The following is a 12856-nucleotide window of genomic DNA, read 5'->3' as shown; positions in this document are numbered from 1 at the left end:
CCCGTCTGTGGCTGATGACACCTACCTCAGAGCATGGTGGAAAGAAGTAAATGAGATATAAAACACTTAGCTCACTATCTGGCCCATAATGTGATATTGAGTGAATAGTCATGCTTTCTAATGTCAACAATATACCTTTGGGAGACATTGTTCATGTTCTCTTTATATTTTGACAGCCTCCCACTCCCACTTCACTTTTTAGTGAAGTGCCTGGTGGATACATGGGAAATGTTCAATTAGCAGGTGGGTGGGTGGATCAATGTATTAGATATTTAGCTGGAGATATGTGGGCACAGGCTTCCAAAGTCAAGAATGAATGTTTCAAATTTCCCAGCATCTTTCTTCCCCTTGCCATGGGTTCTCATTTTTGCTATTGGCTGCTTTAGGACCAAAAGAAGAAACAGTAAATGATTTTTGGAGGATGATCTGGGAACAAAACACAGCCACCATCGTCATGGTGACCAACCTGAAAGAGAGAAAAGAGGTAAGTGGAAAATTTGTTAGGAGGGCCGCTGATACAGGCATGACCAGCAGAGGGTCTTTGCTGGAGCTGTGTTTGTGTCTGGACTGTCCACCCTTTGTGGCTCCTTGCCAGTCGTTCTTGCAGACAGAGCCCAGGCTAATATGCCTACCAGACTTTCCTGTGTCCCAAAGGCCTCCGATGATCCCAAGGGTTGCCTAGGGCAATGGTCGGCAAACCACAGCTCGTGAGCCACATGCAGCTCTTTGGCCCCTTGAGTGTGGCTCTTCCACAAAATACCACGTGCGGGCACGCACGTACAGTGCGACTGAAACTTCATGGCCCATGCGCAGAAGTCGGTTTTCAGTCTGGGCGAGTCTATTTTGAAGAAGTGGTGTTAGAAGAAGTGGGGGGTGTCCGTCGGTCGGGCGACGGGAGACATGGCGCAGGCGGGCCCGCGGGATATGCAGCGTGGGAGAGGCACACGCGATTCGTGCACGAGTTGAGTGAGCCAGTCAGTCAGCAGTCTCATTGTGTAGTGGTTAGTGTTAGTCGCGTCCGCAAATTGCACATGGGTGACAAAAGTACCTACTCAAAGCATAAAGTTACCTGTATTTTTCCAACCAGCTGCAAATCCTACAGGCATTTTTGTCATCAATTTAAGAATTGTAATTATTTTGTGTTGGTGGCTTTATTATTATAAAATGAAACATTTTTTTAGGTGCCCTATTTGACATGGCTACAAAGAAGAAGCAAACTACCTATATAGTTTAAGTTTAAAAAATTTGGCTCTCAAAAGAAATTTCAATCGTTGTACTGTTGATATTTGGCTCTGTTGACTAATGAGTTTGCCGACCACTGGCCTAGGGCATGTTCCCTGTGTCTGGTAGTCAGACAACTCACCCTGGTTCCAAACAGCCTGGCAGAAAGACTTGGGCCATTGGCCAAGAAAGCACCACAGAGGGGCTTTTTCTCTTTGGCTTTCTAGTTCCTCCTTCCTGTGGTTTCCTGTCACTCCTCCTGGGTCGGCAGAGGGAGCTATATGAAACTGAGACCCTGCACCAAGTGCAAGGGAATCTGAGGCCCTGGCCTGATCCTTGAGGCAGTCTTCTGACTGGTCCTTTTATTTTTGACCACTAAGCCCATACCTGGCCAGCTCCATCACTGGGTCACAGCCAGCCCCAGTCCTGAGTCCTGGATCAATCCCCAGGGAGGAATCCCCATCAATGACAGTTTTTCTCCAGGATGGCCCTTGAGTCACCTTGATCCCCACACGGGTGTTGGAGTACTGTTCAGCACCTCCACAGTGCTTGGGAAGGATAGCATTAGGTCTGGGTGTTAGGTTCATTTCTTACAACCAAACCTCTGGCTCTTGAAAGCTGTCCAAGGACCAGACACCAGAGAAGACCTTGGGCCTCTTGTGACAGGTTTAAAGTCTGCATCAATCCACTCTTGTGGCCTCCTCATAGGTTGCTGATTCCAGGGAATAAGACAAGCTCGCCTCTAGAGTATGACAAATTTGCCCTGAACTGACGGAATAATGGGAATGGGAAAGAACAAGAAGTATATGTGCATAAGTTAAGAGACTATGCTAAACAGGATGAAAATTGAGGAACTTGCAAAAAGAGCAGATAAAACAAATAAGTAGGTAGTTGTCTGTGGTGAGAAAACAGGCCATAGGACTTTCCCAGGACTTCAGTCTTGGCTATTGTGGTCCTTTTCTTTCCGGCCCTTTCCATCTACCAAGGGCAGGAGGTTTAAGGTCAGGGGATGCGTGTTTGTTCCTTTCCAGTGTAAGTGTGCCCAGTACTGGCCAGATCAAGGCTGCTGGACCTATGGGAATATCCGTGTGTCCGTAGAAGATGTGACCGTCCTGGTGGACTACACAGTGCGAAAGTTCTGCATTCAGCAGGTACTGTTTTCTACCTCCTTTTCTTGGCTCTTGCTTTGGATCTGCTGACCATTAAGAGGGCAGAATAGGTTGTGTTATCTCCCTTTTTTCCTCGGGGTGGTCAAGAAAGCTGATTGTGTGTTGTGTTTGGACTCTGAAACCAGAGATCTGACACCCAGGGAACTTCTTTTGTGAAAACTAAGGAGCATTTTCATGACTGGGAGAAACATGATTATTATTTTTTTAAATATATTTTATTGATTTTTTACAGAGAGGAAGGAAGAGAGATAGAGAGTTAGAAACATCCATGAGAGAGATACATCTATCAGCTGCCTCCTGCACACCCCCTACTGGGGATGTGCCCGCAACCAAGGTACATGCCCTTGACCGGAATTGAACCTGGGACCTTTCAGTCTGCAGGCTGACACTCTATCCACCGAGCCAAACCGGCTAGGGCGAGAAACATGATTGTTGAGATGGAGTTTTATCATCTTAGTATGAATCAATTGCATCAGGAGGTGGTTAATCTTCTGGGTACTTGACTCGCTTTTTCTTTTTTATTCCAATGGCTCCTAACATCAAGTATGTGATAAACCCTGCTCCTGGCCCTCCAGAGTGACCCTGGAGGCTTAAACAGAGGTCGCCTTGATCTGAGGGCAGTGTAGTGCTATGAAAAGAGAGCTTACCAAGAGTCAGGAGACCTGCATTTTAGTACTGACCTTGCCATTTACTAGTTCTGAGACCTTGACCAGGTCATTTACCTTGAGTTTTACATTCCATATATGTAGACTGAGAAAAATAGTAATAGTTTACCCAGTGGGGTTCCTGGGATGATTATCTGTTCATTGTTAAAACTTTCTTGGGTACACCCTCACTTCCCTATTGTCACTAACAGCCACAGCTGGCCCTGGCCCCTAAGCCTCACCTTCCCTTCACTGGGGCTGCCCCACCTACCCCAGGGTATCAGGGCCAACACACAGGATTTCCTCACTTCACAGGTGGGCGACATGACCAACAGAAAGCCACAGCGCCTCATCACTCAATTCCACTTTACCAGCTGGCCAGACTTTGGGGTGCCTTTCACCCCCATCGGTATGCTCAAGTTTCTTAAGAAGGTGAAGGCCTGTAACCCTCAATATGCAGGGGCCATCGTGGTCCATTGCAGGTCAGTGTGGCCTGACCCTTGGCTTCCCACTCATACCACACTCTGTTCCCAAGGGAAAGCACAGGCCCTGGCTGAGGAGGCTGGCATAACGCAGATGAGCTGTTAGGGTCCCTAGGGTAGCAGAGAGACTTCTCTCTGGTGCTGGTTAGAGATTACTCGAGGAAAAAGGGAAGGGCAGTCCTCCAAGATCGGGGTGGGGGGTGGCAGTGGAGGGGAGACCACTGCTGTGAAGCCAGGAAACTAGGTTGATTGCTGCCTTGTGCACTGGGAGCCTTCAGGCCCCTCTAAGTGTAAAGGTTCTCTAACCCTAGAGGTAAGGTGTTCAAGGTACAGTGGGGTTTGTTGGTTCCCTGAGAGTCCCAGCTCTATCTCATTCAGAATTAGAATTTAGAGGCTTAAAGAAAGAGCCCTGGCCTGTGCTGCCCCCTCCTTACATGCTACCACAAGGCATGTAGGCCATGCCTGTAACACCCCTACTCTCTGGCTACAGTGCGGGTGTAGGGCGGACAGGTACCTTTGTTGTCATCGATGCCATGCTGGACATGATGCATACAGAGCGGAAGGTGGACGTGTATGGCTTTGTGAGCCGGATCCGGGCACAGCGCTGCCAGATGGTGCAAACAGATGTGAGTGATTTGCGGGTGAAGCAAGGTGGGGGCATGCCGGGACCAAAATATCTGCCACCCCATGGATTACTCAGTCTCCCAGGTTATTGTGAATGATCATCATACAGTATGATGAAGGGCCCTGGTAAATTGTGTATTAAGAGAGACATGGAGCACAGAAGGCATTGTACCTAGGGGAATTGGGAAGGCAGATGTCATTTGCACTGGGCTCATTTGCACAGGATAAGGAACAGGTCCTGAGGGAAGCAGGCATGCAGCAGCTAAAAGAGCTAGTCCCTGCAGGATTGTGACACAGTTCAGCTATATCCAGCTTATCCTTACTGTTGAGATCAACTCTGTGGTTAGGGCATGGGGCACAATGCTGGGAGGCAGGCTGGCACAGGTTTTGTGTGTCGCCAGATTTTGATTGTCCCTTCAGACTATCAAATCTTTGCTCTCAGAATAGGCAGGAGTTGGATTTGTTTTTCTCTCTAGGCTTTCACTCCAGAAGGGTGCCAGAGTAGGACCCTCCCTCCCAAGCTCAGCACCCCAGGGTGACTCATAAATTTCAAGTCCTGTGTCACTGAATTGGGACAGTTAGAGTGAATTGTTTTATCCCGGCTAGGATCAAAGGAGAAGTGGACTGGAGGGAAGTGGGGGTCGGTGGGGGTAGGTCTACCACCATAGGGATAGTGTTGTATGTAACTCAGAACTCGGATACCATCCGGTTTCAGATGCAGTACGTCTTCATATACCAAGCCCTTCTGGAGCATTATCTCTATGGAGATACAGAACTGGAAGTGACCTCTCTAGAAACACATCTGCAGAAAATTTACAACAAAATCCCAGGGACCAGTAATAATGGATTAGAGGAGGAGTTTAAGGTGAGTTGGAACTGAACCACCTTTTCAGATTGAAGGATTCATGTGATTTGGGAAATGTGGGATGCTTGACTCCTTGTAGATTTACCAACAAATGATGAAAACACTTACAAGGTATGTGAGTGGTTAAGGAGGTGGGTCTCTGGCCCTTTGCTCATACCCTGGTCATTTTCAACCCATCCTGCACATTAGAATCACTTGGTTTGTTTTGGGGGTAACAAGCAATGGTAATTTTTTTTTTTATCCTCACCCAGGATATGATTATTGAATTTAAAGAAAGAAAGCGGGGGGGGGGGGGGGGGGGCGGCGGGGGAGAAACATCGACCAGTTGCCTCCTGTACACACCCCGACTGGGGATCATACCCACAGTCTAGGTGTGTGTCCTGACCAGGAAGCCAACCTGCAAGGGATGACACTCCAACCAACTGAGCCACATGGCTAAAGCAGCAATGGTATTTTTTGTTGTTAGTCCTCACCCGAGTCAGAAAGTGGTATATATTTGAATAAGGTTTTCTAAAGAGTCAAAGACAGCCTCGGGTGGAACAGGAGGGAGAGGGAAGGTGGACCTCCTGTCAGGCTAAGATCTTTGCTCCATGATCATTAAGTTCCAGCCCAAGGGAATCCAGAAGGGTCCACAGGAGCCTGGAAGGAAGGCAGTTTCCCAAACACTTTTTTGACTTGTTGACCGAGCTTAAAGACAGAAGAAAGTGTTCCAACAAAGACATGTGGAAATGAAGGTTAGGGTTATGGTGAGGAGGTTTATGCAGCCAGAATGGCTTGGAGACACAGATTCAGTGACAGGCATAATCTTGTCAAGTTCAGTTACTGGGATCAGTAATGTTTTCCCTCCCCTTCCCAATTCAGAAATTAACATCAATCAAAATCCAGAATGACAAGATGCGGACTGGAAACCTTCCAGCCAACATGAAGAAGAACCGGGTTTTACAGATCATTCCATGTAAGAGCCCTCTCCCCACCCCCAAAGCCTTCACCTCCAACCCTTCCCCTATACCTTTTCCACTTCTCAGGTACTAATGATCACTTTGGAGACAAGAATTATGGCATTGCCTCTCGTTGCCCTCAGTTCTTTAATGGCTTCAAAAATAAAAGAGCATGAAAGCCAAAGGGATTCTCCCTCCTGGTCAGAGAACAAACATGTTATTGCCCAGCTAGGATATATCTGCCCAGAGCCTGGGGTGGGGAGGAAAGATGGAAGAAGAGGGAGGAGAGGACAAGTGATATTGAGGAACCACAATCTGCTCTCCTTCCTACAGATGAGTTCAACAGAGTGATCATTCCAGTTAAGAGGGGTGAGGAGAACACAGACTACGTGAACGCATCCTTCATTGACGTAAGTGCTACCTGTGTCCCCAGAGCTCCCAACACTCCATGGAGATTCATCTGGGCCTTGCATTCCCCTCATCCGCCAGGTGTTGGGAAAGTTATCTTTGAATCAATCATCAGTTCAGAACTGATCCCTACCCTAGATCTGTCAGGTCCCAGAGAGCAGAAGATGGGGGAAGCAGGGGTTATACCAGGGTAATAACTGGAGGAAAAAGTTCACAACACAAACCACAGCCAAAAGCTGAAAACCTCTGACCTTTCCCATTCCTACCGGCAAAAGGACAACATCGCCAACCAGGGCCCGCTTCTCCCTCTTTCCCTCACCCTCATAGAAAAAGACCAGCTTATCAGACAGAGTTTGGTCCTTGGCCAAAAGGGATCTCTGCCTAAAATGGGTTTGCCTCCAAGCAGCCCCATCCCTTCCTAGTAGCCTCTTCTCCACTAGCCCCTCCCTGATTAAACCACCTCACTGCTACCATTGACATGGCCCGTACAGGGCTACCGGCAGAAGGACTCCTACATCGCCAGCCAGGGCCCTCTTCTCCACACAATTGAGGACTTCTGGCGAATGATCTGGGAGTGGAAATCCTGCTCTATCGTGATGCTGACAGAACTGGAGGAGAGAGGCCAGGTGAGCACAAAAAGGTCCTGGGCTGTAGGAGACAGAGGACACATGAAAGCTGGTGGGGTGGGGAGGGGGTTATGAGGTATGTTTGGACCTTTACTTTAACTTAAACTGCCCAAAGAGCCATCTCAAGGCAGTATTGCCCAGCCAGTTGGTATCTGAGCAATCAGGAGCTTCTCTCAGGACTGGAAGAGCAGTGTGGTCTGAGCTTGCATTCAGTTTTCAGACAGCTCACACCCTCTCTTCTCCTGAATACAGTTTGTCCTCCCTACCCACAGCCTAGCTTTGTGCATACTCTCCTCCCACCTCCCCAGGCAGGGCAGGACTCTCCATCAACAGGATCCCAAGGCATCTTTAGCCTGGGCCACAGTGGGTATAGCCACTGCTAACCCCTGGTCCGGATTCCTCAGGCCCATGTTATACCTCCTGAGGAAGGCAGGGAGTCCCTGCCCTTTTGCCTAGAGGAGAGTCATTTTCAATAGATTTGTACACTGAAGTTTCTCTTTTTAAATATTCCAAAGCCTGTACCTTCTCCCCCAAAACCTTGCCTTCCAGCAACTTAACTCAGCCTTTGAACTAGTGCTACCTCAGTAATAGCTCTCTGCCGTCTCCCACCTCACAGCCACAAGAAGCATCCTGGAATTCCATTTACCTCTGTTGTTCCCCTTTTCTCTCAAGTAGCTGGCTTTAAGTCCACCTGCTTCCTTGTTTGTGTTGTTCTGTCCACATGGAGGGCTCAATTAAATAAATCCTGTAGCCTTCACCTGGCTGAGTAGGATAAGTTCCTGCCATCAGTTCAACATCTGTAATTGTCTTAATGTGGCTTCTCTTTATTCTTTAAATCCTAAAATTTTACCAGGCTTGTTTTCTCTCAGCACACCATACCTGCTTCCCTACAATAGCTGTGTCACCTTGAAACTCACTCTACAGTGCTAACGTAACTCTTTTTGGTTCTGACCATCTGTAACCACCTTGGGTAGTTCTCCCCATTAGTTGGCCACAGCAGGTCCCCCATTTGCTTTCACTGTTGACCAACTCCCTGCCCTGTTTTAAGAAGGGACTTTCTTGATAGTTTCCCAACTCTGTATCCCTGGGGACCTCCTTCCAGTCTGCCCCTTTTCTTCTCTGTTACGCCTCTTTGCCTAAACTAAGATCTAAAATATCTTAAAGCTGTTAGGTGTGGGACCATAGTACAGTTGACCCTTGAACACAGGGGTTGTGGCCCTGACCCCCCTCACAGTTGAAAGTCCATGTATAACTTTTGACTCTCCAAGCACTTCAGTCATCTCTTGCTACGTTCAGGGGATTGGTTCCAGGAATCGCCATGGATTTCCAACCACAGATTAAAAATACTGTTTTCATTCCATGGTTGGTTGAATTCACGGATGTGAAACCTGGGAATACAGAGGACTGACTGTATATTTAATGAAAAACAGGCCCATATTAGTAACCTGTGTAGTTCAAACCTGTGTTGTTCGAGCGTCCACAGTATTTTTTTCTTGTCATTGTGTGATTCTAGCTCATATACTCTGTTACTCTCAAGCCCGTTTGGATCTTAGCAGTTCTAATAATTCAAAAGCCCCAATCTTCAGTCCTAATAACTGTGTAAAGGCATGTTTGGAGGGAACTGTGGTAGAAAAATTCATTCTAGCCCCAGCTGGTTTGGCTCAGTGGATAGAGCATCGGTCTGTGGACTGAAGGGTCCTGGGTTCGATTCCAGTCAAGGGCACATGCCAGGGTTGCAGGCTCGATCCTCAGTAGGGGGCGTGCAGGAGGCAGCCGATCAATGATTTTCTCTCATCATTGATGTTACTATCTCTCTCTCCCTCTCCCTGCCTCTCTGAAATCAATAAAAAGATATTTTTTAAAAAAAGAAAGAAAAAAAAAGAAAAATTCATTCTAGCTCTGGGCAGTATGGCTCAGTTGGCTGGGCATTCTCCTGTGCATCGAAAGGTTGCCAGTTGGATTCCCAGTCAGGGCACATGCCCAGGTTGTGGGATTGATCCCCAGTAGGGGACGTGCAGGAAGCAGCCAATTGATGTTTCTCTCTCTCCTTTTCCCTTCCCCTTTCTCTAAAAATCAATTTAAAAATAAAATTCAATTTAAAAAAAGACAAAGAGGGGAAAAAAGAGAATAAATAATAAAGTAAAGTAGAAACTTATTCTATCCGCCAGAGCCCTAAAAACCAGTAGAATCTATGTAAATGATCCTTATTTAGGATTAACTGAAGAGAGGGGCTCACCCCAAGGCCACACCTGGCTCCTAGTGGGCCCACAAATAAAAGCACTGGACTGTGGCATTTATTTGATCCACCACTTTACTAATCCTTACCCAAGGATATGTTTTTTATTTTTTTATTGATTTTTAGGGAGAGAAACATCAATGTGAGAGAAACATCGGTTGGTTGCCTCCTGTATGCACCCCACCGGAAATCAGATTGCAACTTTTTGGTGAAGAGGACAGCGTTCCAACCAACTGAGCCCCTCATCCCGGGCCAATAATCCTGTGTTTTAAAATAAGCTCATTATTATGTATAAAGGGGGTAGTGAATGATCACAAATATAAAAGGCAAGAAAGTTTACTAAAATTGACTTTTTTTCTTTGAGAGTCAGAAAACTTTAACTAACAGTGGTATTTATTTTTCTACTTAATTTCCCCAAATCTTTTATAATGAACATAGAACACATTTATGGTTGAGGATTTTTTTAAAAATGTGTTTTTATTGATTTTTTTAAATCCTCACCCGAGAATATTTTTTCCATTGATTTTTAGAGAGAGTGGAATGGAGAGGGAGAGACAGAAGCACCAATGTGAGGGAGACACATCGATTGGTTGCCTCCCACATGCCTCCAACCAGGGCCGGGAGCTTGCAACCAAGGTATGTGCCCTTGACTGGAGTTGAACCCTTCAGTCCGCAGGCTGATGGTAGGGGTTATTAAGGATTTTTAAATTGCCTGTAATGAAGTAGCTAAGATATTTCCCCAAATGCTCTAAAGAAATGAACAGGATTTTGTTTTATTTATGTATTTATTAGAGGCCCAGTGCACGAAATTCGTGCACGGATAGGATCCCTAGCGGCTGCCAGCCGGGGCCTCCCTTCCCCAGCTGCTGGCTGCTGGCTGGGGCCTTCCTTCATTCCCTGCTGCCCCTTGGTGGTCAGCGCACATCATAGCGAGTGATCGAACTTCTGGTCAGTCGAACTCCTGAGGGGACACTTTGCATGTTAGGCTTTTATATATATTGATACCTTGGGTTGTTCTACAGACATTGAACAAATTCGTTTATCAGATACTTACTGAGACCTAGCATAGGCAGGCATTGTGAAAGGTGCTGGGAATACAAAGATGAAGAGAAGCAGCCCCAGCCCACAACAAGCTGTAGAGGGAACTGAGTTGGGTATAAAGAAAAAAAAACAGATGGTAGTCCTGGCCTGTATGGCTCAGATGGTTGGGTATTGTCCTGTCCACTGAAAGGTTTCGGGCTTAATCCCCAGTAGAGGGCATGCAGGAGGCAGGTCGATCAGTGTTGCCCTCTCCCTCTCCCTCTCCCTCTTCCTCTTCCTCTCCCTCTCCCTCTCCCTCCCTCCTTTCCTCCCTTCCCCTCTCTCTAAAAGTCAATAAAAAAATCTTTTTTTTTATTGATTTTTTTTCTTTTTTTTTTTTTATTAAATCTTTATTGTTCAGATTACATTTGTTCCTCTTTTTTTTTTCCCCCATAACTCCCCTCCTCCCAGTTCCCGCCCCACCCTCCGCCCTCACGCCCCACCCACTGTCCTCATCCATAGGTGCACGATTTTTGTCCAGTCTCTTCCCGCATCTCCCATTCCCCTTTCCCCCCCAAGAATAGTCAGTCCATTCCCTTTCTATGTTCCTGATTCATTATAATCACCAGTTCATTCTGTACATCAGATTATTTATTCACTTGATTCTTAGATTCACTTGTTGATAGATGCATGTTTGTTGTTCACAATTTGTATCTTTACCTTTTTCTTCTTCCTCTTCTTAAAGGATACCTTTCAGCATTTCATATAATACTGGTTTGGTGGTGATGAACTCCTTTAGCTTTTCCTTATCTGCAAAGCTCTTTATCTGACCTTCAATTCTGAATGATAGCTTTGCTGGATAAAGTACTCTTGGTTGTAGGTTCTTGGTATTCAGCACTTTGAATATTTCTTGCCATTCCCTTCTGGCCTGCAAAGTTTCTGTTGAGAAATCAGCTGACAGTCGTATGGGTATTCCCTTGTAGGTAATTGAGTCTCTTTCTCTTGCTGCTTTTAAGATTCTCTCTTTGTCTTTTGCTCTTGGCATTTTAATTATGATGTGTCTTGGTGTGGTCCTCTTTGGATTCCTTTTGTTTGGGGTTCTCTGCGCTTCTTGGACCTGTAAGTCCATTTCTTTCACCAGGTGGGGGAAGTTTTCTGCCATTATTTCTTCAAATAGGTTTTCAATATCTTGCTGTCTCTCATCTTCTGGCACCGCTATTATTCTGATGTTTGTACGCTTGAAGCTGTCCCAGAGGCTCCTTACACTATCTTCGTATTTTTGGATTCTTTTTTCCTTTTGCTTTTCCGGTTGGGTGTTTTTTGCTTCTTCGAATTTCAAATCTTTGACTTGATTCTTGCGCTCCTCTGGTCTGCTATTGGGTGTCTGTATAATATTCTTTATTTCAGTCCGTGTATGCTTAATTTCTAGTTGGTTCTTTATCATAGCATCGAGGGTCTCATTAGTTTTCATGAGGCTCTCATCAAGTTTATTGGCAGCTTCTAGCACATTATTGCAAGCCCTCAAAATTGCGTTTTTTAGCTCTATAGCCTCCATTTCTGTCATGTTTTTTTGTCTCCACATTTTTTATGCTTTCTTGGTGCACCTCCTTGTGGTCTTTGTGCGCAGTCTTGTTCTAGTTGAGCCTTGATTGTTGTAGTTAATACTAGAGGGATTTGACCACCAGGCCGACTGGCTGTGAGAATCAGCTGTGTCTGCCGCAGGAAAACTTCTGTCCTCTGGAGAGGTGCTAATCTAGCCTTTGCCTGAGGCTATCCGGCAAATGGCTCTGCGCAGGGCTTGGGCGGGGCGGGATCAACAGGGCGGGTGGAGGGAGCAGTTATGGCTGCTCTCAGTCCCGTTCCCAGAGGCTCTGCTTCTCAGAACCCCAGCAACGGCTGCAAATCTCGGAGAGAAGGCTGCCCTCACGTTTCAACTGATGCCAGACAATCCCGCTTCTCCCGTTTGAGTCTGAGTCCCTAGAGACTCGCCCGGATCTGGAGCTCAGAGTCTGAGACTCCCTCCTGATTGAAAACGACAACCGCGCCCTCAACCACCAGCCCGCTTTGCGCGCGCACCTCCGCACCTTTAAATTTTCCACACTGCGCCTCCTCTGAGCCTCGGTATGCTGTTGTCTTTCCTTCTAGTTGAAGAGTCTGTCCTCAGCCAGCCTTCCTGTGGTTCTGGGTGATGTCCGTTTCGTCTTTTAGTTGTATTTTTGAAGTGGTTGTTTGCGGCAGCAGTCTCCGGTGTTTACCTATGCCGCCATCTTGGTCAATAAAAAAATCTTTAAAGTAAAAAACAGACAGCAAACCATATTCTCAGTAGCAAGGACAGACATGCAAGTGCTAGTAACTTTAAGGTACCATTGCAGATGAAAGAAATAAAGAAAAAGAAGAATGACGGCATACTGTGGACTGGGCTGTGGTAAAGCACCATGGCTAGGCAAGGGTGATATAATTGGGTTCGGTTTTTCTGGATTAGCAGTCTGGCATGTAAACAGCTATAAGATATGGGAACACTCCAAGGAAACAAAAAAAGGGAGGGGAGAAGTTGGAACAAAGATATTCACTCCTCCTCACCCTCTACCCTGCCACTGAGTGTTGGATGCCCCAGTGGGGTGAT

The 12856-nt window shown here is 46.5% G+C and overlaps 1 protein-coding gene across 5 annotated transcripts in view; it reads left to right on the top strand.

Moving 5' to 3' along the window:
• Positions 1-12856, top strand: part of PTPRA (protein tyrosine phosphatase receptor type A) — a 128823-nt gene that overhangs the window by 109212 nt on the left and 6755 nt on the right. For all 5 annotated transcript variants that reach the window (XM_070420028.1, XM_070420027.1, XM_070420026.1 and 2 more), the window contains 8 exons: positions 387-484; positions 2253-2372; positions 3350-3516; positions 4007-4142; positions 4856-5005; positions 5867-5960; positions 6277-6353; positions 6843-6977. In XM_070420028.1, coding sequence (XP_070276129.1) covers positions 387-484; positions 2253-2372; positions 3350-3516; positions 4007-4142; positions 4856-5005; positions 5867-5960; positions 6277-6353; positions 6843-6977 — 977 coding nt within the window. The remainder of the gene's footprint in view (positions 1-386; positions 485-2252; positions 2373-3349; positions 3517-4006; positions 4143-4855; positions 5006-5866; positions 5961-6276; positions 6354-6842; positions 6978-12856) is intronic.

The sequence above is a fragment of the Myotis yumanensis genome, unplaced genomic scaffold (assembly GCF_028538775.1).
Source record: "Myotis yumanensis isolate MYYU_CA2020_CCGP unplaced genomic scaffold, mMyoYum1.0.hap1 SCAF_7, whole genome shotgun sequence".
Taxonomy (NCBI): Eukaryota; Metazoa; Chordata; class Mammalia; order Chiroptera; family Vespertilionidae; genus Myotis; species Myotis yumanensis.
The sequence above is the reverse complement of the archived record's forward strand: the minus strand, read 5'-3'. Positions and strand labels throughout refer to the sequence as shown.